Source organism: Pipistrellus hanaki (genome assembly GCF_964339955.1).
Source record: "Pipistrellus hanaki genome assembly, chromosome: 8".
Lineage (NCBI taxonomy): Eukaryota > Metazoa > Chordata > Mammalia > Chiroptera > Vespertilionidae > Pipistrellus > Pipistrellus hanaki.
The window spans coordinates 38318550-38340874 of record NC_140510.1 but is presented as its reverse complement, the minus strand read 5'-3'; the positions used below and the strand labels follow the sequence as shown (position 1 = coordinate 38340874).

Sequence of the window (22325 nt, the reverse complement as noted above, 5' to 3'; positions counted from 1 at the left end):
CATTGGCAATTCTAAAATGCACTTTTATCTTCAAGGTGCTGATGTATTTAATAGATACATTAGAAAAAAATTTTATTGTTTTAATCCGAACTAGTATTTTAACTTGAAAGAGGAAGATTTTCTTTCTTAAAAACATGCTGAATACAAGTAGTTCACTTCTTTTTTCTATTTTAACTTAACACATTGTTAAACTCTAGATATGACTTATTACTAACAGATAAGGAACCAAAATCATGTGCTAATCATTGTTCTTAATTCACTAATTAATCTTTCTGTTTGTTTAGAATTTTGGTATCAAATGATCTTGCCTCCTCATTTTGATAAATCCAAGAAATATCCTCTACTAATAGACGTGTAAGTATGTATTCAAGGAAAGGGAACTAAAAATTCAGAAGTTAACTATTGTACTTTTTATTTTGCTTAGTGTAGCTTACTGAAAAAAATAAAGCAAAACACATCCTTTCTCTCTTCCTGGATCACTGTGCAGCAATTTTATTATTTCCTCCTATTTTGCAATCATAAACCCAAGCATGTACTTTCTACCTTCTTTCTAACGGAGAAGGGAGACACTCTTTTTTCATCATAATAGCATATGAAGTTTGTTTTTATTTGTTTCCCTGAACTCCAAGAGAATTCCAAAGGAATTCTCAAGTCCCCATTTTTATCCTCATTGTGGACATTTTAATGAGAAAGATGATATTAACAGCTTTTACAGTTTCCTTACCCGAAAACTTGGCCACAACATTTCCCATGATTGTCTTTGTTTTAATAGGACATCAGGTTTTTCTTTAGTTCCTGAAATATCACTGCCTGGTATTTTCCATTCCTCTCTTTGGTGAAGAGAACATATGTGATATAAGAAAGTAGTCATTATAATCCAAACTTCTTCAAATCTTAAAGAAAGTTCCGAAATCACAAGTCTTTGAGCAGTAGCTGTGAACTCATGTGAATTTTAAATATGGCAGCTTTGTCAAATACCTTTGATAATTATTAGGAATACATTTAACTTTAATCCTTCTAAAATTGCTCTGACTTTGCCTGTAATGCCACCACAATGCCAGTCTTCCTGTTCTAGCTTGACTCATTTCCTTTATTCAAAACAAAACAAACAAAACAAAACAATAAATGGGTTGGGTGCCTCAAGTGTGCCAGGTGACTTGCCTTATTTTGTTCACACAGCAAACCCATGTGGTGAGTTCTGTTGGGCCCATTATGCAGAAGAGAAAACTGAAGCTCAAGCTCAGGAACACCACATTTCTGTTGTTACCAGCAAAAGAAGGAAGGGTACACATCTTAGCAATAGCTACAGCCTTGTTCCATTGTATTTACAGTTCTGTGTAAACAAAACATATAAGCTGAAGGAAAAAGGTATTCTAAATTTCCAGATGTTTAAATTAAGAGCAATGAGGAAGTGATGGGGAGCCTCTTTTGGTGAACAAGGAGGAAATGAAAAGGCTTAGGGAGATTTTTCGCATATAGCCGTGTGTTGGGTAAGATGTGGCTTATAAAGATCGCAGATTCCAGGGAATTAAACTTGTTAATAAATAGAACGCCAAACAACCTGCCCAATTTCAGATAGTCTGCTTATCCTTTGAAGTTTTAAAGAATCATGCTCTTTCATAATTTGGTCCATCACACATGATTTTGGGAGCTTTAGTGTACAACCTGGTGCTGAGTAGTGGAGGAAATGCAATGCGTAACATGTAGAAGTCAAAGTCCCTATGGGAGTTCCAACCTGGGAAAGACACTTGGAGTCTAGGAAAGAAATCTTTGTAAGCTGAGATGGAAAAGTATTTTCAAAGCTGCATTTATTGTCATCCTTGTTATTTTTTTCATAATATAATTCCCCAGAGAAATTTATTTCTTTGATTTCCAAGTTATATATGACTTAGAAAATGTTGGCCAATGAAGTCTGTTGGATAACAATCTTCAAAGACGAGATTAACGGGGACATCTTTAAAGGGAACACACAGCCATTATAGTCATGTTGCCAAGTATTAGAAGACCTATTGTGAACATCTTGGTGGCTGGCACGATTTCAGACTCATGATCAGGAAAGGGGCACACTTCTTGTCCATGAGGAATAGAAATGCAAGCACTCCTCCATCGGTTCAGGAAAACCACACAGGCTAAAAATTTATTTTCCTCCCCACAGGTATGCAGGCCCCTGTAGTCAAAAAGCAGATGCCACCTTCTCACTCAATTGGGCTACTTACCTTGCAAGCACAGAAAATATTATAGTAGCTAGCTTTGATGGCAGAGGAAGTGGTTACCAAGGAGATAAGATCATGCATGCAATCAACAGAAAACTCGGAACATTGGAAGTTGAAGATCAAATTGAAGCAGCCAGGTGAGTGACTAGTGACTCATCCAATTTACATTTTATCCAATTTACATCCAATTTACATTTACATTTTATAATAAATCTTTAAAGTGTAAAGAATTTAAAGTGTCTCAGCATGAACTTGTAGTCTTTCATCCTTGGGGTGGATTTTTTATGAAGAAAATTGTATTTAGACCAAAAAATAAAAAATAAAAAAAAATGTATGCTAATATGCTACCAATGAGGCAACAAAATGTAGGATTTTGTCTTCTTAAAGGAAAGATTTCAATCAAGAGACAAAGTGCAGCAAAGCAAGCAAGAATTGATTGGCCTCAGCAAAAATATACCTAGGACAGTGAAACAAGGAAGGGCGTAGGAGAAGTAACAGGAGAGCATAGGCTGGGCTGCTTTGGTTCACTGAGAAGTCAGAGAAAAGGGGCCTTAGAAACAGGTTCAAGGGGTTAGCCCAGGGAGAGCTGCCACTGCCCTCTGCTCCTCTGATTGCAAGTCTCCTGGGGTTGCTTAGAGGGAAGAAGGGGGTTGGGAATGGTGTGGGCCTGCTCCCTGGGGGAGAACAGGGGCCGGTTCCTCCAGCCTGAGCATATTTATCTCTCTCTTGCAGGTGGAAATCTTAGGGAGGGTCTCAGGGGAGGGCTCAATAGAATAATCACCAGCTTTCCAGGTGTGTTCTTTCAAGTGTCATGGTCTCTACTGCTTGGTAGGTGCTAGGGCAGGGAGTCATTACTCAATGCAGCTGGCCCTGAAGCAGCCATAGGGTCATTGTCTGATTTTGCTGCCTTTCTGGGTCTGGAATTGAAATACAGCTGAGGATTAGATGTTATCTTTAGGGAGGAAAGCCCCTTGTCTAGTGATATGAAAAATCAGGGGGTCCAAACCGCATGACCAGCGATATAGTAGGGGAGGAAAAGTTACTTGGGAGTGAGGTTCTTTTCCCAATTTTCGCACCTTGCTAGGCATCCAAGGCTTTCTGCCCATCGCTGTTGCTCTGCTCATGTCTGTCTAACTGCCTATAACAATTATAGATTTATATAAAGTTTAAAAAAGATATTTCCTGAATCCCTGGCTGTGACTCTAAAAAGGAAATCGACATGTGTGCTACCTCCTTTGAGGAACAGAAACTCAAAATGCGTCAAACACGTGGACCAATTGAAGGATAAATGTGCACTTGGGTAAACATCTAGGGAAGCCAGCAAACTATCCCTTCAAGCAGGGATACGTAGAGGAGTTCCGGGTTCATTTAAACCAGTAGAGGGTGATGGCTATGGAGTCCTAGGAGTGGCTCTTACAGCCAGCCGGATAAGGATTACTTCTCATCTAATTTGGGGGAAATGGTGGAACACAACCCTCATTATTCACAATTATAAGGGCTTTGTGAAGTATGCGTCCGACCGATTTCATTCCTGTGCTCTCCAGTTGTGGGACTGTATAGATAGACTTGATCTGAGTTAACAGAGATCTTAATTATAAATGTTGGTTACTCCTTAATGTGCATGCAACATGGGAAATGTTTCACCTGCATTGTCATTGAAGCTCCACAGCAAACATGGGAGGTGGGTGTTGGTATTCCATGTTTTGGGTGAATGAATGGAGGGTTTTAAATAAGGTCGGTCAGGGTTTGAATCCAGTTCTTACATTCAGTTGCATTCAACTGGCAAACGGGAAATGTAATATTTGACTTTCTATAACCAAGTGCTTGAATGTCAACAGAAACATAATAAGTAGGTGATTTAAAATAATATTGTGAAGCCATAAACCAGGAAGTATAGAAAAATGGTGAGTGATTAAATGGGTGGAGGATCATTCCTTTAAGAACAGGAACAACTGAAGAGATGTCAATTTATTGAGTATCTCTGAGTCTCTTATACCAACACTAATGATTAACTATTTCCTTAAAACCAAGAAAAGAGAAGTTTAGATTAGAGAGAGGACAAATTTTTTCAAGAGTGAAACTGTAATATTTTTAAATGAATTTGTATGCATTCACATTGGTCCTCTGGGAGAAAGTATAGTTTTCAGGGCCTCTCAAGTCTGACCGACACAAGCCCTAAAATTATAATTGTATATTGAATATCCACAATATACAACTGCAGTTTTTAAGAGTAATGAGATGTAGAGTGTTTATACAATGGAGTATTTTTTTTCAGCAACTAAAAAGATCTATACACCATCACATAAATGCATCTCACAAACAAACTATTGAATGGAAGAAGCCAGGCATGAAAGAATATATTCTGCATGACCCAATTTCCATAAAGTCTAACCATGGCACAAATTTAGGTGAAATTTTTACAGAACCCAAATGACCCAGCGACTTCTGGGTGATAATAAGTACTCTATCTTGTTCAAGGGTATGCTCACTTTGTAAAGACCCATCAAGGTTTACACTCATGACTTGGTGCACATTTTTCTACATATGCATTCTAAGTTTTAAAGGTTTCCTGAAAAAGACGATGAGTTGCAAACTACATTAGATTTTTTATTAGTATTGCTTAAGTAATATTGCTTAACTCGGGGTAGCCTAAGACATACATTATCAATTGAAAACACAGATTCTCAGAGCCACATATAGGTCAAAGCAAGGGTTTCCCACACCACTCAATACTACAAAATTGTGTCCCAAAGGCTAGATTTTTAAAAAGTAAAAATTATTTTTTATATAATTCCAAGATGAGTATTTTTAGCATAAAACATTTTTCCTCTTTCTTTACCTGTGTTCCTATCCTGAATGCAATTCTGTGGCAAAAAGACTTCCTAATTCATCAAGGAGAAAGTCTTTCTGATTTAACAGTGCTGAGCTAACTAATCAACACCCATCATTAAAATGGATTTATTTGAAGAATGGTTTTTAAGTTCTCAGGTAGGGAGCTCAAATACTTTTCTAAGCCCTACCCAGCTGTTCTCCAGGCCCCTATCTTTCTCCACAGCAGGGCCAACCTCTCTCAAACTGAAAAACATCTGGAGAGATTTAAATTCAATTATGTAAAGAAAAGTGCATCTGGGCTGCAAATTTTTATATAAAACTGTGAAAAAAACTGCCAGGATTTGTTTTCAGTGAATCATAGCCCCCCTCCTCCAACACACACACACACACACACACACACACACACACACACACACACGATATTTATGGACTCCAACAAAAGTGTACCTTGTTCATCTGGCTCTTAAGGTAAAAATGATAGACATTGGTCTCAGGTGTTTATTTGACTGCTGGCAGTAATATATCTTAGTTTCTCATAGAATGAAATAGAGAACAAATGTCAGGGTTTCATTTGTGCATTTATCTTAGTTTTCTATATACAATGTAATACTAATTTGTGGACTTCTCCCATGTATTTTAGACAATTTTCAAAAATGGGATTTGTGGACGACAAACGAATTGCAATTTGGGGCTGGGTGAGTAGTTGTTTGGCCGATGATTCTATATACATTTCTTAGTGAATACAACCCAGAGCAGGAGAATATATCTTTGTATGTAAATATTTGGAGATGAAATCCTATCATTTGAATCTAAAAGGTCTGAGTAAAATATCTTAGACCCCTAAGTAATGAGTTCCTACTAGCCAAGCTTACACCTTTGTTTATTATGATGAGGGAGGGAAGTGAGGAAGGAAGGAAAGAGGGAGAGAGGGAAAGAAGGAAAAGGGGAACGAGAGAGGGAGGAAGATTTTTCTCATGGGTCAAAGTCAGTAAAGATTCAGTGTTTATTGTTTTTTATTTTTATTTTTTTAATGGTACTACCCAGCAACTTTTCAGTGTTTCCCCCCTCACACCTACTGAGAAAAGGGACAGGGCTCTGAAAACGTGTCTTTAGAGACTGTCCAATTAAGGCCAATTTAAGCCTCCTCTACCATGCTTTCTATCTCTAAAGAGGCACAATATATAAAGATGTGAGAAATGTGGAAACTGCAACTCGCTTACCATATGTTCTTAATCCCTTTACCTCCATAAAAATAACTGTTTCCATTCCTTAGTCATATGGAGGGTACGTAACCTCAATGGTCCTGGGAGCAGGAAGTGGCGTGTTCAAGTGTGGGATAGCCGTGGCACCTGTGTCAGCATGGGAGTTCTATGGTATGTAATTGCTGTGAAATACAAAGAGATACTGCGTGTTGACCTTGAAATCCCAATGACAAAACCATTCCTTTTTGGGTTGCAGTGTTTCTACAGTGAATAAACTGACTTATCTTACACGTACTTTATGGAGACTTATAATAAAACAGTCTCCCTTATTCTGCTATTGTGAAAGGCTGGATGGTATATACGTTATCTACACATTTACTTAGCAATAAGTTCTGTTTTCCAAATTCCCAGACATCCTCAATGCTACATTTCTGCAGATAAATAAACCCTTCCTTATCTTTATTCTAACTTGAAGGTTGAGCTTCACATATTAGCAGAATAAAAGAAACATATGTCTTTTTCTCTTCTGGTAAATAATCAAATATAAGTAGAGCTTTGGATGAAAAGAGGAGAGTAGAGACAAGAGAATTCCCAGGAGGTTTGTTTTTTCCATTGTCTCTAAGTAATCTTCATCACTGAGAAAATATTATTCTATCAGGCATCATACACATGTAAAACTATGATTCCCAAGGGGGAAGGAGTGAGCAGAGCAACAGTAGGTAGCGGAGAAAAGTGAGGAAATGAATTTTTTGCTGTGTCTCTTCTGACCCCATCTCAAGTCCTTTCTGCAGTGTAAGTACAGAATCATTGATAATGAATATGCTCATTAAATATTTTATGTCCTAACATATGGTAGTACCAATCTTGTGAAAATGTTTTTTTTAAACTCTCTCCAAATCAAGAGAAGCCAATGTAAGAAAATATATTGCTATCTTTCTGTTTTTTAAAAAATTGAAGAACATAGTTAGGATTTGATCCTCACACCATGGATTTGTTTCCATATAACACTTTTCTGCTTGATATTAATAATCATTCTATTGGGTATCTTGTTTTTGGAGACCTCTGCTGGTCAATTAAATAATAGAAACAAACTTGGAGAATTTACAGTCATGTCATGATAAGAAGAGATCTTCCATAAATGTCTATGGACCAACCTAACACATAGGAACTTTCAAAAATTCTTCTACATATGTAAATTTGAAAAATTTTACATAACAGATCAGATAAAAGGAACACATAAATGGTATTTCAAGGCATATTTCTAAAAGTTTACAACTGCATTATCTATTTTGTTGTTAATCGTCACCTGAGGAGGATATTTTTTCCATTGATTTTTAGAGACAGTGGAAGAGTGGGAGAGAAAGAGAGAGACATTGATGTGAGAGAGATACATTGATTGGTTGCCTCCCACATGTACACCCCTCCCTTGGGGGGGGGGCCTAAGAGGGAGCAAGGATCAAACCCAGGCAGTGCGCTTGACTCAGAATGGAACCCACGACCTTTCCGTGCACAGGAGCCCATGCTGTAATCACCAAGCAACTCCAGCCAGGGTTCATTATGCATTTTAAATTTTATTTTCAAAATGTCACATCTTCTTCACTTGCAAGTTTGATAAGAAAGGGTTATTATGTTCTAGGACAAAAGAATGGAAGACTGTGGCTGTTTGAGGAAAAATTTATTTTGCCCTAAAAGGGACATCTTTCCCCTATCAAATTACTGTTATTCATATTTAAAGATTTTTAAAAGGATATGAGCATTTTAGAAAATCTCATAAAGTATCCTCTAAAATATTATATTTTCTATTTTAGTGTTCTCTGGGCATGTAAAAATGCACATAGTCTGTACTCACTGTAACCAAAATGACAAAATATTGCTCTTAACATGTTTGGCGGAAAATATTTAAGACTTCCATAGAAATGGCATGTCAAAAGAAGACATGCAGAACAATTAGCATTCATTATCAATATCGTTTTTAATCTACAATGCCAGTCATACAAAAAGGGTAAGAATGTTGCTTGAGCTTGTTGTTCAGGTGATATATTAATTTAAAGAATTAATGAGATCAGTATTAAAATACCCGTTCAATTACATGAAATTCAAGCCATACCTATACTGCATAATGGCAATGCATTATTCTTATACTTTTATTCACTGTAATCTGGTCAATTAAGGGAGCATCTTTCAAAACAATTATTTCAGACTTTTAAAGTTATATTGGAAATATATCACTGATATTTTAGGATATATACATATATAATAATGCATATAATGTATATAACAACTGATATGATATAAAAATAATATTTTTTGCATTATAACATTTTTATATCATATCAGTTATGATACATATATTAAATATGGATGATTATTTTTTTTAAATAGAGCAAAAATACATTCAATAAATCAAAATAACCAGCCAATAATACATATATTTATTGCCATATATTGGTAAATAAAAAGCTTATGTCATTTCAGCAGACAGATATAAATGTAATCTGTTTCACAATACCCAACCCCCACATCAAAACTGAGGCCTCTGCACAAAAGGAAAGGAAACAAATGTTTAACTTGCATTATGATGGAGTAGCTGAGCCAATATGGGGTAATGCAGCAAATAAATGATAACTGAATTATGTTATTATAGTGAATTTCAACCTGCCAAAATTATGATTTAACTGAGCAACCAGTAATTAGACACTATTAGAGATTTCCAAGAGGTAATAATAGCATATTATACGTTAGGGCATACACTGTGTCAGGACCAAGACATTTAAGACAAGTGAGCCGTTAAGTGACGTCCTAATTAAGATTATTTGAGAAGATCAGATGTTAATGTACAGATTCCTAACCTCTTAGCACTTTCACCTTTGCTTTTCCTGAAAATGAATTATGAAGTTTTTCTCTCACCATGAGGACTAATTGGGGATAGGCTAGGGCAGAGTGTGGAAAGCAGAAGTCTAAGCAGGTGTCTGGCTGAATTAGCAAGCCAAATAAAAATGATCTGGAGGAGTTATTTCTGAGGATAACACTATAGACCTATGCAAAGATAAGACATACCAAAGCACATAAAGTAACCAAATAAAAGAAAGAAAAGTTTTTGTTGTGTGAATTAACTTTTTTTTCTTTTCTCCACCATAGACTCAGTGTACACAGAACGCTACATGGGTCTCCCAACTCCAGGAGACAACCTTGAACATTACAAGGTAAGAGATGAGGAACCAGGTCCATTTCATAACCTATTTGGAAGTGGTTTGAGAACATGTTAAATTGTATCTATTTTTATAAAATATATATTTTTATTTCCAACAAAATTCTTGTTGAAAGAAATAACACAGGTGGTTTAAAGATACTCCAGTAGCTTCCCCTACTATATTCTGCATAATTACAATCTTTATCGTATGCTATATAGGTCACAATATGCATTCATTTGGAAATACAAAGCAACACCAGATAATTACTTTAATTACAAAAATTTCAGTTTAGAAAACATGTCAAATTCAGCATATATTTTTACAGCCAGAAGACTCTAAACCTTTAGCTATATATTAAATTTTTATGGTATAATCATAATTAAGATGTATGAACAAGCCCATAATTTTCTTATTCATAATTAAACATGTAGGTTTTTTTTTTCCTCACAAGATTTGACTAAAGTAGATGAGGAGTAAGTAGTACAGTTGGGCGATACCCTGAAAAGCCCTTGAACCCTAATTGCTCAATAACACCCAACAGGCTGGTTGCCTGATGGGCTACAGCGCTTGAAATATGGGGCTGTCAGTGATCGTGGCAGCCCCATGTGCTAGTGTGGATGTTGCCAGAAAGCCAGAGCCACACTGAGGTAAATGGAAGTGTTAGCCTAAGGACTAGGGACCCTTCTAGCTGTGGCTCATCCAAAATGTTCCTGATTCTGTCACGTTGGTCAAAAACCCTGAAACTCCAGATGACAAAGCAAATCATCTGATGTTTACATTCACCAAAGGAAATTCAAAACTCTTCCTAGGACAGTTAATTAAAAAGAAAGAAAGGGTAAAAAAAAAAAAACACATAATAATTTAAGAGAACAATTTGTGCTACAACTCTCAAGATATGAGTTTATGAGTTTCATATTGATACATTTCTCTGAGCATTATTTGTACATTTTAATAAAATTTTTTTACTACGGATTCTAATGCCATTTGATCAAAACACAATAAAACTCAAAATTTCTAGTTTTGCAACACAAGCATAGACAGTGTAGTCCTACCTCTTATTGTCAGCATTATTTAACAAGGCTGGTGGAAGAGAGGTAGGGAGGGGTGTGTGTGTGTGTGTGTGTGTGTGTGTGTGTGTGTGTGTGTGCTTGTATGTGTTTTTCAACCTATAAAGTGAGATGCACAAATCAGGCCAGCCCCATTTCTGCTAATTGTCCCACATGATGCTTTGGACTAATTCTTCCGACTCTTTCTCCTCCACATCCAGTAAGCTTTTTCAGACACCCATTACCTTCTTTATAACCATACTAGAGGCCCGATGCACGAAATTCGTGCAAGGGGCTTGGCCCCCATCGTCATGGCAGCTGCCTGTGCCTTGGCCCTCAAAGCCCCAGCTTCGTCTGGAAGGTCATCCAGAAGGACGTCTGGTCTAATTAGCATATCACGCTTTTATTATATAGGATCGTTGCTGTCACATGACTATCTTCCCTTGTAAAACAACAGGCCAATTGATCTCTCCTTAGCTGTCTTCTACCTTATACCCCACAAAGCTATGAGATTAACCCCTACCCTCAACACTTCAATGGCCCATTTTACCTGGACTGTCCACTGTTCTCAGAATATTTGGGGGCCTTTGTCCTCTTTTCCCTCTGTGTGTAATGTCATCTCCTTTTCATCTCCATCTATTGGGAGACCTGTGCTGCTCTCCCGTAGGAGTAGCATCCCCTTTGGAATGCCATGGCGTCTTCCTCAGATCTCTTTCAGCCCCCACTTCACTGTCTTGGACTCAAGGTTGGGTTGCACTCCCATTTCCCCTCTGCAGTATTCTTAGCTATTTAAGCCTTTACTCAACCTTGTAGTATTTGTTGGGTCACCCAGTATGAAGTATAAACCTTGAAACTTTTCCCTATTTAATATTAAAACTCTTCAAAGGGAAACACTGTTATAAAAATCTGTCTCCACCACTTCTCTCATTTTACAGCTGGAATTTTCTAGTCAGTGACCTGACCAGGATGCTTGCATTTGAAAAGCACTTCTCTTGTAGTACACCATATTTGCTGGGTAGCCCAAGGCCTTTCTCAGATTGCCCAATGTACTAAAAAAATTCCTGAAACGTTGAAGGTGTACTGCCCAGGATCCTAGCTCTGACTCTAGAGGCTGGTGGGTGATGAATCAAACATTCACTTTTAAAATTACATATTGAAAAAAAGTCTTTGAACCTAGAAGCAAGTACACAGTCAAGTCCAAATCCTGAATCTAAGCAAGTTCATGGCACCTAGCCTACTTCCCCAGGTGATCATCTGCCAACAGGGTGTTTCCTCTTTAACCAGCCCTCCCCTTATTGGATAATTAGGTTTAATCTGCCATTTTATCTTTTTTTAGACCTTCCCAAGGGCTCCTCATTTTCACAGTGGTCCCCCTCTTTCTCAGCCCACCCCTCACTGCCGTGGCCACTTTCATCTCTCCCCTTAGGTGCTCGGCTGCATGAGGTAGTCATGTAAACAGAAGTCACTTCTCACTGCCAATGGCAACGCACACACACTGGGTGCACAGAGTCACTCCTTCGATTCACTGCACAGATGGCACCCGAGGACTGTTTAATCCTTCCACCGCCAGGAGTCGGGTTTTCTTGGCACAGAATTCACTGCTGGCAATGGACACATTAAAACTGCCAGTACCAGGGAGCTAAAGGTTCCCAATGTGTTACTCGGAGGAATTATTTGGGCGGCGATCTTTAAGGTGGGCTGGAGAAAGTGAGGTGAATGTATTCACAGAATTCTTTCCACCCTGGCTTATTGCTTCCTCTGCGTGTGGAGAACTGAATCCAAAGTGCCTATTTTTGGTGCACAGCAGGCTTTAGAATAAAGCTGCCCTCCTTTGTTTTTTAAATGAGCCTGTGCTTTTGTCTCTGGCAAGAATATATTCAAAGATTCTATTTTCCTCCAAGGCCCCAGCTGCCCCTCTGGACCCCATCTTCTTTTACTTTTCTTTCCCAGGTGGTTTATATTTATTCTCTCTCTCTCTCCTCATTTATCCTCCCACTCTCTTTAAAAAGACAAAGAAGGTAATTTCTTAGAGGCTTTCACTGCCCTGTTCACTTCCTGGGTCAGAAGGACAGATTTTGAAAATGATTCCCATTAACTCTGGCCAATGACTCCCTTGAGGAGGGGAAGGGAAGGGAGGAGAAGGGAGGTGGCCAAAAAGTTATCCCCATCCTTCTATCCAGGATAGAAGCGCCCAGAGTGTCTGTAAGAAGCAAGACCCTGATCTTTGTCCGTGTCTTCAGCTCATAAATCATCAGGGCAGTGGCTAGCAGTATATCTGGAAGAGAATACAGATTTTAATAAAACTCAAATGAGAAAAAGGGATTCATTATTAGGTCATTGGTGACCCATATTTGGAAGAATTTAGAGAAACCCAGATCACCAAGAGAGGCACCTTTGTGAAATGAAGGTTCTATTTAGCATTTGGGGAAGGCACTTGGGGGAACCATGTACAAATGCCAGTGGCACAGCCAGGGATGCCAGGAACAATTGTTTAGCTTGCGCACTGGTGAAAGCTGGTCTATGATGCATCCACTAAGGCGTGTGCCTCTGAGGCTGCATCCTGAGAGAGTACCTTTCCTAGTCTCACAAAACTGTTGCAATGAGGGGACCCTGGAAGTAAGGCTTGAACCCAGTGCAGTGACAAAGGCAGGGACTCCGTCAGACTCCTTTGGTACATAAGCACTTTTAAAAGATACTGTACCTGGAACTCAAAGAAGAAGGAAAATGTTCATCTCCCAAAAACCCCAATGAGATGGTCCCAGAAGCTCTAAGTCAGCAGCCAAAATGTAGGGGTGACACACACAGCTAAAGTGTTGACCTGTACACATTTTTTTCTGCACTGAGTTTCAGTCCTCAGACAGACTTGAGCACAGGAATCAGATAGCCAGTGGGACAACCCTCACTCCCAATAGCAATAATAATGGACAAGTGTGGCCACACTTTGAGGAATGGGTTTCTGACTCACCTTGCCAAATAGTCTCTTATATGGGTATTATAGGTATTTTAGTTAAATCTATAAAAAAATGTTAACATGTGATAGACTTTTGCTCACCTATTTAAGGTGGCTGGTGTTTTAACTGTTCAGGTGTCCTGGTGAAAAAAAACATGCCCACAAAATTTTGGGAGATAAATAAAAGAGAGTAGGTAGTAAAGCATGAAGTGCCTAATATGTATAAAAAAGACTAGTGGTTTCCAAATTGTGACTGTGGAGTCCCAAGCATCCTGTACCTTCCAAAGAGGTAGGGAGGGGAAGGGAAGTAGCCAAGAAAGGGAAGGGAAGGAAGGAGAAGGGAAGGGGCCAAGAAGTTAGGGTTTCACCTTCCCACCACTCTTCTCAACCAGCGGGATCCATTTTCATTTATTTCTTTCATTTATTAAGTGCTTACTTTTATGACCAAACATTATTCTAAGCTCTTGACATGAACGGTTAGGCTCAATTTTCCTTCAAATTCTCTGAGATAAGTGCTCCAAATTTGTCTTGATTTTACGGACACAGAAACTGAGACACAAAATGTTATATAACGTATAGATAGTGAGAGTGTCGGAAAGGGAGAGGGCAGTTATCTGAGGCCAATGTAGGAAGGCTGAGGAAGATAGAGAGGAGGAGCATAGGTGTTCTTCCTAGGCCGCACACAGGGATGGGGCAGGGAGGCACGGTAGACACAGGAATAGCAGACGGAGCTGGTGTTGGGGGGTTGGGAGGCAGGTCCCATGAACTGAGGAATAACACCAAAGGAGGACCGAGGGAAGAGCAGGCCACCTGGGGACAAAGCAGGCAGAACGTAAGACTGGGGAGGGAATGGATTTATGAATACATAAGAGAAGAGTATAAGATCAAGGGCAAGGGAAATGAGACCCAAGTCCTGAGACTGGTTGCCAGGAGAGAGGGCAGCCTGGAACACACAGAAGGGACTGATTTAACTTGTAGAGGAGATTTATTTTGCATTTTGCTCAAAATTTGATAGGCTTTTGGCAACTGCATGAAACAGTCATAGATTTGGCAGTCTTCTGCTAGCAGATTTGAAATGTTCAATCCTTAAGAACTGCTGCATCGTTAGGTTATGCAAAACAGGGTGCAATTTTGTAAATATGCCATCTTGTACTGATTTGACATTTGTTCTATTATCCCAGAATATGCCAAAGGGAGAGAGACCTTCAGATTTAAGCCAAACCTTAACTTGTTTGTTGAGTGCTGATAAAATGTTGACTGCTGTGTGATCTTTAAAGGAGCCAGTGTTGCTCGCTGAGGCCTGAGGTAGAGCCCCCTGTCGGGCTGACGGGGGCTCTTTCCTTGGCATCCCAGGGGGACAGTTGTTGGAGAGATGTAAACAAGTAAAACATCTGATATCGTGGGTTGAATTGATTTTTTTTTTTCTTAAATATTTTCAGTAGCCTCTGTTCTCTGTGGCATTGATGGTGCTTCCCCAAATAGCATCCTTTGATATTATTTATAAGGCTTTGTCTCAAGGTGGGGAGAAAGCATAAAGAAGTCGGTACACCCACGCTTAGCGTGTCACTCGCGTACTGGGCTGTCCATGAGACCAGTGGCTGTGGAAGGTTCTGGAAACGGGACAAGTTGTCTGGCTATGATGAGAAGGGACGCTAGACTGTGATGCTAAAGGGAAGGGGCTTTGGAATTAGCCCTGTACTCCAAGTCCAGCTCTTACTGGCAGTATGCGCGTTGGGAGGCCACATCAGCTCTCTGAACCTCAGTTTCCTCATCTGGACAATGGGGATAATCAGACCTACCCACAGGGCTATCGCAGGGATCCACTGAGATCCCTGTGCCCGTGCCACGGAGTGAGCTTTGAAAACCGGGCAGCTGCCACCATTGTCCTCAGGAAGCCGATAGTCCTTCTGGCTCCTGGATGGCACAGGGGGTAGCTTAAAACTTGTTAGACCTTCTGTTTCTCACAGTGCTTCCCCACTCTCATCAGCTCTCTCTTTTATTTCAAAAATACAAAGATTTATTTGTTGGAAGGTAACTGAGGAACCAGCATGATCCAACTAGCAGCTACAGATGGTTCTCCTTGGGGCTTGAAGGAAAAGCTCCCTGCAGAGATGCTGTGGCGTCGGCACTGCCACTGGACCAATCCTTCCCACTTTGCCTCGCCAGACTGTCGCTGGCAGCGGGGCTTTCCGGAAGTTTCTAGCCTCAGGAGGGTGCCAACTGCACCACCATTGCATCCTTGCCCATTTATCACTCCTAGCTTCCTTTTTAGTAGTTGGTGATAGACTGTTCGGCTTCTAACTTAGTCATCCATTTCCTTTTTTTTAATTTTTTTTTCTTCAATTTCAGTTTTCATCAATAGGCAAATGGGGATTATCCAAACGGGGTGATGAAAATAGCACCATTAAGTTGTCTCTAATTGCTAATCAGACCGGAAATGGATGCTTTCTCTCCTTGGCTTTGGGTGTTGACATTCACAGGCAAAGGGCACTGTCCTGTGTCTTTGTCAATGGGGAAACCAGGATGCGCTGTCTGGTGGGGAGTGAGGCCAGGTGACCCCGCGGCATGTTTTAGGGGAGAAAGGATGTTCCCGGCAGCCCCAGAGCCTGAGGGGGAGAGTGCCTCTGGCGGCCGGACTCCCCGCCCTGAGAGGAGGGGAAGCGTGCTCTGGCAGCCGCACGCACGCGCATCCTGCAGTTGCAGGGGCGGCTTTTGTTGGATTTTTTTTCCCCCCTCGCTGCATTAAAGTATTTGTCTTTCTCTCTTTGTAGTGTAATATTGTTAATGTAAAACAATTTGCATCATGACACTTTTATCACAGTTTTCGTCTTTTCCTCAGTATGTTGCATTTCTCACCATGTCTAGTTCATCACAGCTACAGTGTGTACATCACAACATTTATCTTAGGCTCGGGGTTTCACTTGTTTATAAAAATTGTCTTCTTTCAGCCTGTATTCACTCCCTTTAAGAAAAAAAAAAAAAAAAAAAAAAAAAGGCAAGCCAGAAACTGTTTTGGTCCAAACTCCAGTAGTTATCACATGCCTTGCTAACTGTCCTGCGTATTTATATGTCTCCTAAGCATGACTCTATGTTTCGGTGGCATTTCTCAGTTTTATGGCAGGGAGGTTGTGGGAGCAGCTTTCGCTGTTCAGGCTGCCAAGCAGGAAAGGACGGGAGGCTTCGGGAGGTGAGGTGAGCTGGCGCAGATGTCTATTGGGGTCAGGTCTAGGGGTGAACGTTGACGTCTTCTGTGAGCAGAGAGCTAGATTTCACGTGGGCAGGAGCAAGGGGAGGACAAGCCGTGCAGGCTGAGAGGAGAGCCAGCAGAAAGGGTCACCCAGAAGGACTCGAAAGGGCCTGGGCTTAGGTCATTAATGCTCACTGTCAGGGTTCAAGCCCCAGCCTCTCTGTCTCCAGCTTAGACTCCCACACTGTCCTGTAGGGAGACTGAATTTGACCCTTATCCTCTGTCTCACGGGCACCGTCAGAAAACATGCCTCACAAATCTCGCAGGGCTGTGTGGACCAAGATCTCTCCCAATTAACTCAGTCTCGGGAAGCCTGGGGACCCAGGAGCCAAAGGGTCCTGTTGTATCTGTGTGCTAAATTCCGAGACGGCTCATTAACAGTTATTCCCCGCTGTTCCATTGCTGGCAGACCAGATCACGAACATAGGAGGTGGAAAGGGTTTTGCCGCCAGACGTCGTGTCCAGCTCTGTCACTTCCCACAGATGGAACCAGGTGGAAATTACTCACTTCTGGATCTCGCTGTCTCCACGTGGGAAGCAGGATCTCACGGGAATGAGAGCAGTGCTCTTAGAAATCTGTTAGGGTGCTTAGCACAGCGACTGACAGAGTGAACACTCAATAAATGCTCGCTACTATTATTCATGGCACGGGGTATGGGTGAAAAGGGGGCAGGATTCCACCACCCCAGCTGCTCCCACTTGCCTCTGCAAAACTAGGACGACTTATAGCGAATAGTACAGTGTTGATGCTTCAATGACCCTCAGCTATTCATTTGATTACCACTTAGCACTGTCCTAGATGCTAAGATTATGGTGATGCACAATATAGACAGATCCTTTTTCTCCTGAGTCTTACTGTTTAGTGGGATATATCACAAATAAGTATTGATTGACTGGTTGAAAAAAAAATGAATGAATAGATGGAAGAATAAATGGGGTAATGTTGGGATCAATGGATTCATAATCATGGATAAATATATCTGGAACATCTCACCAGATAAAACACTTCTTTAAAAATGAAGTAAAATAAAAGTGTGACCTTTAATGAGTCCTAGGTGTTAATTCCTAAAGCTCATGGCAAACCTCTCAACTTGGGTCTGAAGTGTAATACGGTCAGGACACGTGGGAACCAGCCTGCACAGGAGTGGACGGGCATCTGCTCTCAGCTTTTTGGGGCAGCATGCCCTTGGGAGCCTCAGTCCACTGAAGCATGTTGGTTAGCTCTGTCCTGAAAGCTGCAGATGGAATGTCTTCCCTGTGTTACAGCATGCTCACATCTGCATCAGCAATGTAATCTAAAACCAGGGGTGTGGGGTGGAGAAAGCCACGTCTCTAGGTTCCTATTTCAGTAAGGGAGGAAGAGGAGCTGTTCTCATTCCCACTTTGTGGAAAGCCAGGCTCAGAGCCCAGGCTCTCTCCAGTGCACAGCTCACTGACGTTGAACCCAGACTGGACACAAGCCCTCTGACCTTGGTGCCAGACAATCGGGGTCCCCATAAAAAAAAAAGTGAGGCTGCTGGTGGTGGTAGCTACAAAGATATCTGTAAAATACAAACCTTGGCTCTTGCAAAGTTGAGTTTGGTTCACCCGGATGCTGTGGGACTAGCTGCTGGTTTAAACCCTCCCAATCCATAACCAGACGACAGAAGCAGACTCCTCCAGCTCACCCCCTCCCGAAGGCACTAGAATGTCGGTGTGCCATCTTTACCTTCAACCCAACTTTGTACACTTCCAGGAATTAAGATCAGACCACCAGTTCCATGCTTTCAAAGGCTTTTTCGTCCAAGACGCCACCCTCCTTCTGAAAGTCCTACTTAAGGCCACAAAGCAGCCTTCAAAAGCCTGACCTCCCGATTTTAGGTCCTACTTCCCTGGCTGATTTGGGAACAACTTGACCAATAGCAGCATTTTCCCCAAATGGTGAAAGGAAGCAGACACCAACCTACTGATTCCCTCAGGCCGTTCTTGATCCTTTTTTCACCCGCTTTCCCTCCCATATGTCGCGTTTGCCTAGGTTTTAAACATCTGCTCCAAAAGAGGTATATGCTTGCTTCTCCTTCGGAGCCTAGCAATGTGGACCAAAGTTCATGTGACATATTGCAGAGTATGTTTAGTTGCAAATGCTATGTACAGGCTCTTTGAAACGTAGCATGTATGGCACCATGTGACACATGGTTGCCATAGCAATACACTTTTGGGCTGAACTACAGCATAAGCCCATGGAACATACATTGCTAATATGAGACTCTGCCCCGTGCTAATGCATAGGACACAGCCAGTAGGGGGTCTGGAGCTCCAGGGGTTTTGCATGCAGCCGGAGTGGCAGGTACCGGGCAAGGAAGATGGGGCATCCTCCCTCTGCAGTCCAGTCTCCCAGGCTCGGGGCATGCTATGCATCCTGCCATGCATGGAGACAGCGTTTGCTTGAATATCGGTTTGCTATATTTTGTATCAAAGGGGGCCCCAGCTGAAAACATTTTATTTTGTAAACTGAACTGAAAAATCAGTTGATGGCAGATCTTTTTTTGAATAATGACATTCTTTCCTCCCCCCCCCCCCAATTCCAGAATTCAACAGTCATGAGCAGAGCTGAAAATTTTAAACAAGTCGAGTACCTCCTTATTCATGGAACAGCAGATGGTGAGTTTCAGTTAATTAGACTTTTTAGTATCACAGACAGGTTTGCAATTTCACTACTGACAAAACAAAAGCATGCGGGGCAAGACTGTTACATCTACTTCAATAAAACAGTGTTGCTTTCCACAACTCGCTTGTCTTGGGCTAACTGGGACGCTGAGTCCTGGAACTTCGAACGGTCCCTTTCCTTTTGTGCCTCTCCTACCCTTTCCCGGTCAGAACACTGGAGCTGCTGTTAGTGACTGTGTCTCATTTCTGTGCCCGCAGATAACGTTCACTTTCAGCAGTCAGCTCAGATCACCAAAGCCCTAGTGGATGCCGGCGTGGATTTCCAGGCGATGGTATAGCAACACTTGGTGCCAGGGGAGGGAACTTGCTGATGGGGTCTGGTTTCTCCACTTTGGGGTTCTGCGCCTCACAGAGGTCTCGGGAGACAGGAACGGGATTAGAAGGGCTGTGGTTCCCATAAGAAGTGGGAGAAGGGATGTCCTTGAACCATAGACAGAGTCATGGCCAATGATATTGGGGAGTTGGGAGTTGAGAAGCACAACATCCCCTGTGCTTGTCCAACACTGCTCTCCTGTTGGCGTGATTGTTCAGTCTCCTCCTATTTTGATTCAGAAGTAATCATTTGCTCAGTAAATGTGTGGCAGGGTAATTCTGACGTGAAACCAGCATGATAACAGCTCAATTCAAATATGAAACTCCATCTCTGTCTGGTGTATTACTAGCTTCTCTAACAGCGGAATATTAATCATCAGCACGCTTCAGGTTTTGCAATTGGCATGTTGTCTTTTGTTGAACAACCACAGGCAATAAACAATTGGGATTGTTTTATAAAGTCAGAAATGGCTAGAGCAGTTGTCGCCTATACTGTATAGTAGGAGGTTTCTGGGTATTAAGTGAAATTCATTTTCTGCACCTGACCTTTTCTGATTAAGAAAAGATATGTATATAAATACACATACATATGTGTGTATGTATGTTGCACTAACTGTTCTTATATGTAAAATGCTTTATGGTCTGTATTAGCTGGAAAAGCCTGCTTTTGCTCACTTTCTTGTAACACACACACACTTTGCTGTATGCTCAGTTCAAACGGTGCCCATAGTATAGGAGTGAGATAGTCATTTATACTCAAAACACGTGGTAAATATCCTTTGGGTCAGATTCTTATAAGAGGTTGAGGTTTATTTTTTCATATTCAAAGAAAAAGACATACTTTAATTAAGCAACTTTTAGAAGTTAATTTATGTCTCCATGAGATATGTTTGCCTGGCAATGATGTCTCAGTTGCTTAATGCAGCATGAGTTGATAAATTTTTGCTTCAGGTCAACTCTTTCTAGACAAATGTCAGACATATAGATAAAGACTCTAGGGCAAAATCGAAGTGTTTCCAAATAACACATTTGACTTTTGACTTCACTTATGGCATACTTAAGTAGATTTTTCTACTTCCTTACTGACACATATTAGAGAAAATTACCTTTAAAAAAAAACTCATTTATTTTAATACAGTTTATCTTACTACAGTGTAGGAGAAATTTGACACTTGCTAACACTTAATTAAAACTAGTGAGCATAATGGGATAAACATTTCATCCTGTGCTTGATATGGTTCTAAGTGTCCTTTGACTCAAATTAGAAAATGGATTTGAATATTTTTATTAGAATATACACATCCTTAAAGCAGTCTGCAGTAAAGCCAAATTCACAGTGAGTTCTCTCAGCACCTTCTGTAGGACAGAACAATATGGCCTGGGAAAGCTTGGGGAAGGGGGAAGTGGATTAGACACCTCACTGGTGACGTTTCAGTTCACACGCTCATTTGGGAATTAAAACATCCTGTTTTATTCTGCGTATGCTCATGACAGCATTTGAATTGATTGCGGGAGAAAAGACAACCGACTGTCTAATTCTGACCTTTTTCTTTTCTCTCTCTAGTGGTATACTGACGAAGACCATGGAATCGCTTCCAACACAGCACACCAACATATATATACCCACATGACCCACTTCCTAAAACAATGCTTCTCTTTACCGTAGCACCTCAAAGCAGCATGCCATGTAAAGTTTATTAAAGCCATTTTGTTTGTATTATCTTCAAACTGCACTATCAAGATGATCTTTAAAAAAAAAAAAAAAAGATTCTCAAATCAAGAAAATATAAGGTTAATTTTGTCCCCAAATTTCTGATATAGAACCCTAAGTGGAGACTTATGCAGCAGATTATTACCTTACAGAAATTTGAAATATTCAGTCTGGTTTTGTTTATGATTTAAAATAGTTTTCACATCCGTTGCTGAAACAACTACGACCTGTTTTTGTGGGAGCTTTGCATAAGTTTCCTGGGAAGCATTTTATTTTTCTCTAACGGGACTAGTCCAAACCTTGTGCTCTTCTTTAAAGGGACAGCAAGATGTGGGCAGTGATGTCACAGAAACGGGGGGAAGAGGGGAACAGGGAGAGAGGCTAGCCCAGCATAGCCAGGAACCCAAGTCCCAGCACGCTGACCCGACCAGGCTGCTGTCGGCCCCTCTCAGAGAAGAGCTGTTCTCAGGCAGAGTGGCACCGTTTTCTGAGAAAGACTGTGGAAACTGCCTCAGGAAACCATCTATGCTAAGCCCCGACTTCTGAGTAAAACCACAGCAGGTGAACAGACTCCAAAGAAATGAGAGGGGAACTGCCAACAAGGCAAGGCCCCCAGGAGCCAGCTGTGGCTATAGGTGCTACAGAAACACAGCAGGGGGGATGGCAACGCATTGTAAATGTGCTTTGAAAAATATTGATACTTCCTCCTGAAAGAGGCAGCTTGGAACAGATGTGAACACCAGCTTGCCCTATTAAAAGATGAAAATATTTGTATCATAAATCCTAACTTGAAGGAGTCCTCGCACCAATTTCTCTTATTTCTTTGAGCATCTTAATTAAAAGAATATTTTTACCTCCTTGGACTTGTTTTTAAAAAATAAACTATAAATGATGTATTATTACCCCTGTTCTACA

At 40.8% G+C, this 22325-nt stretch overlaps 1 protein-coding gene across 1 annotated transcript in view; it reads left to right on the top strand.

Moving 5' to 3' along the window:
* Positions 1-22325, top strand: part of DPP4 (dipeptidyl peptidase 4) — a 79842-nt gene extending 57517 nt beyond the window's left edge. The window contains exons 19-26 of the mRNA XM_084891925.1: positions 285-354; positions 2156-2350; positions 5686-5740; positions 6319-6418; positions 9386-9450; positions 19249-19321; positions 19586-19659; positions 21264-22325. Coding sequence (XP_084748051.1) covers positions 285-354; positions 2156-2350; positions 5686-5740; positions 6319-6418; positions 9386-9450; positions 19249-19321; positions 19586-19659; positions 21264-21365 — 734 coding nt within the window. The 3' untranslated portion in view covers positions 21366-22325. The remainder of the gene's footprint in view (positions 1-284; positions 355-2155; positions 2351-5685; positions 5741-6318; positions 6419-9385; positions 9451-19248; positions 19322-19585; positions 19660-21263) is intronic.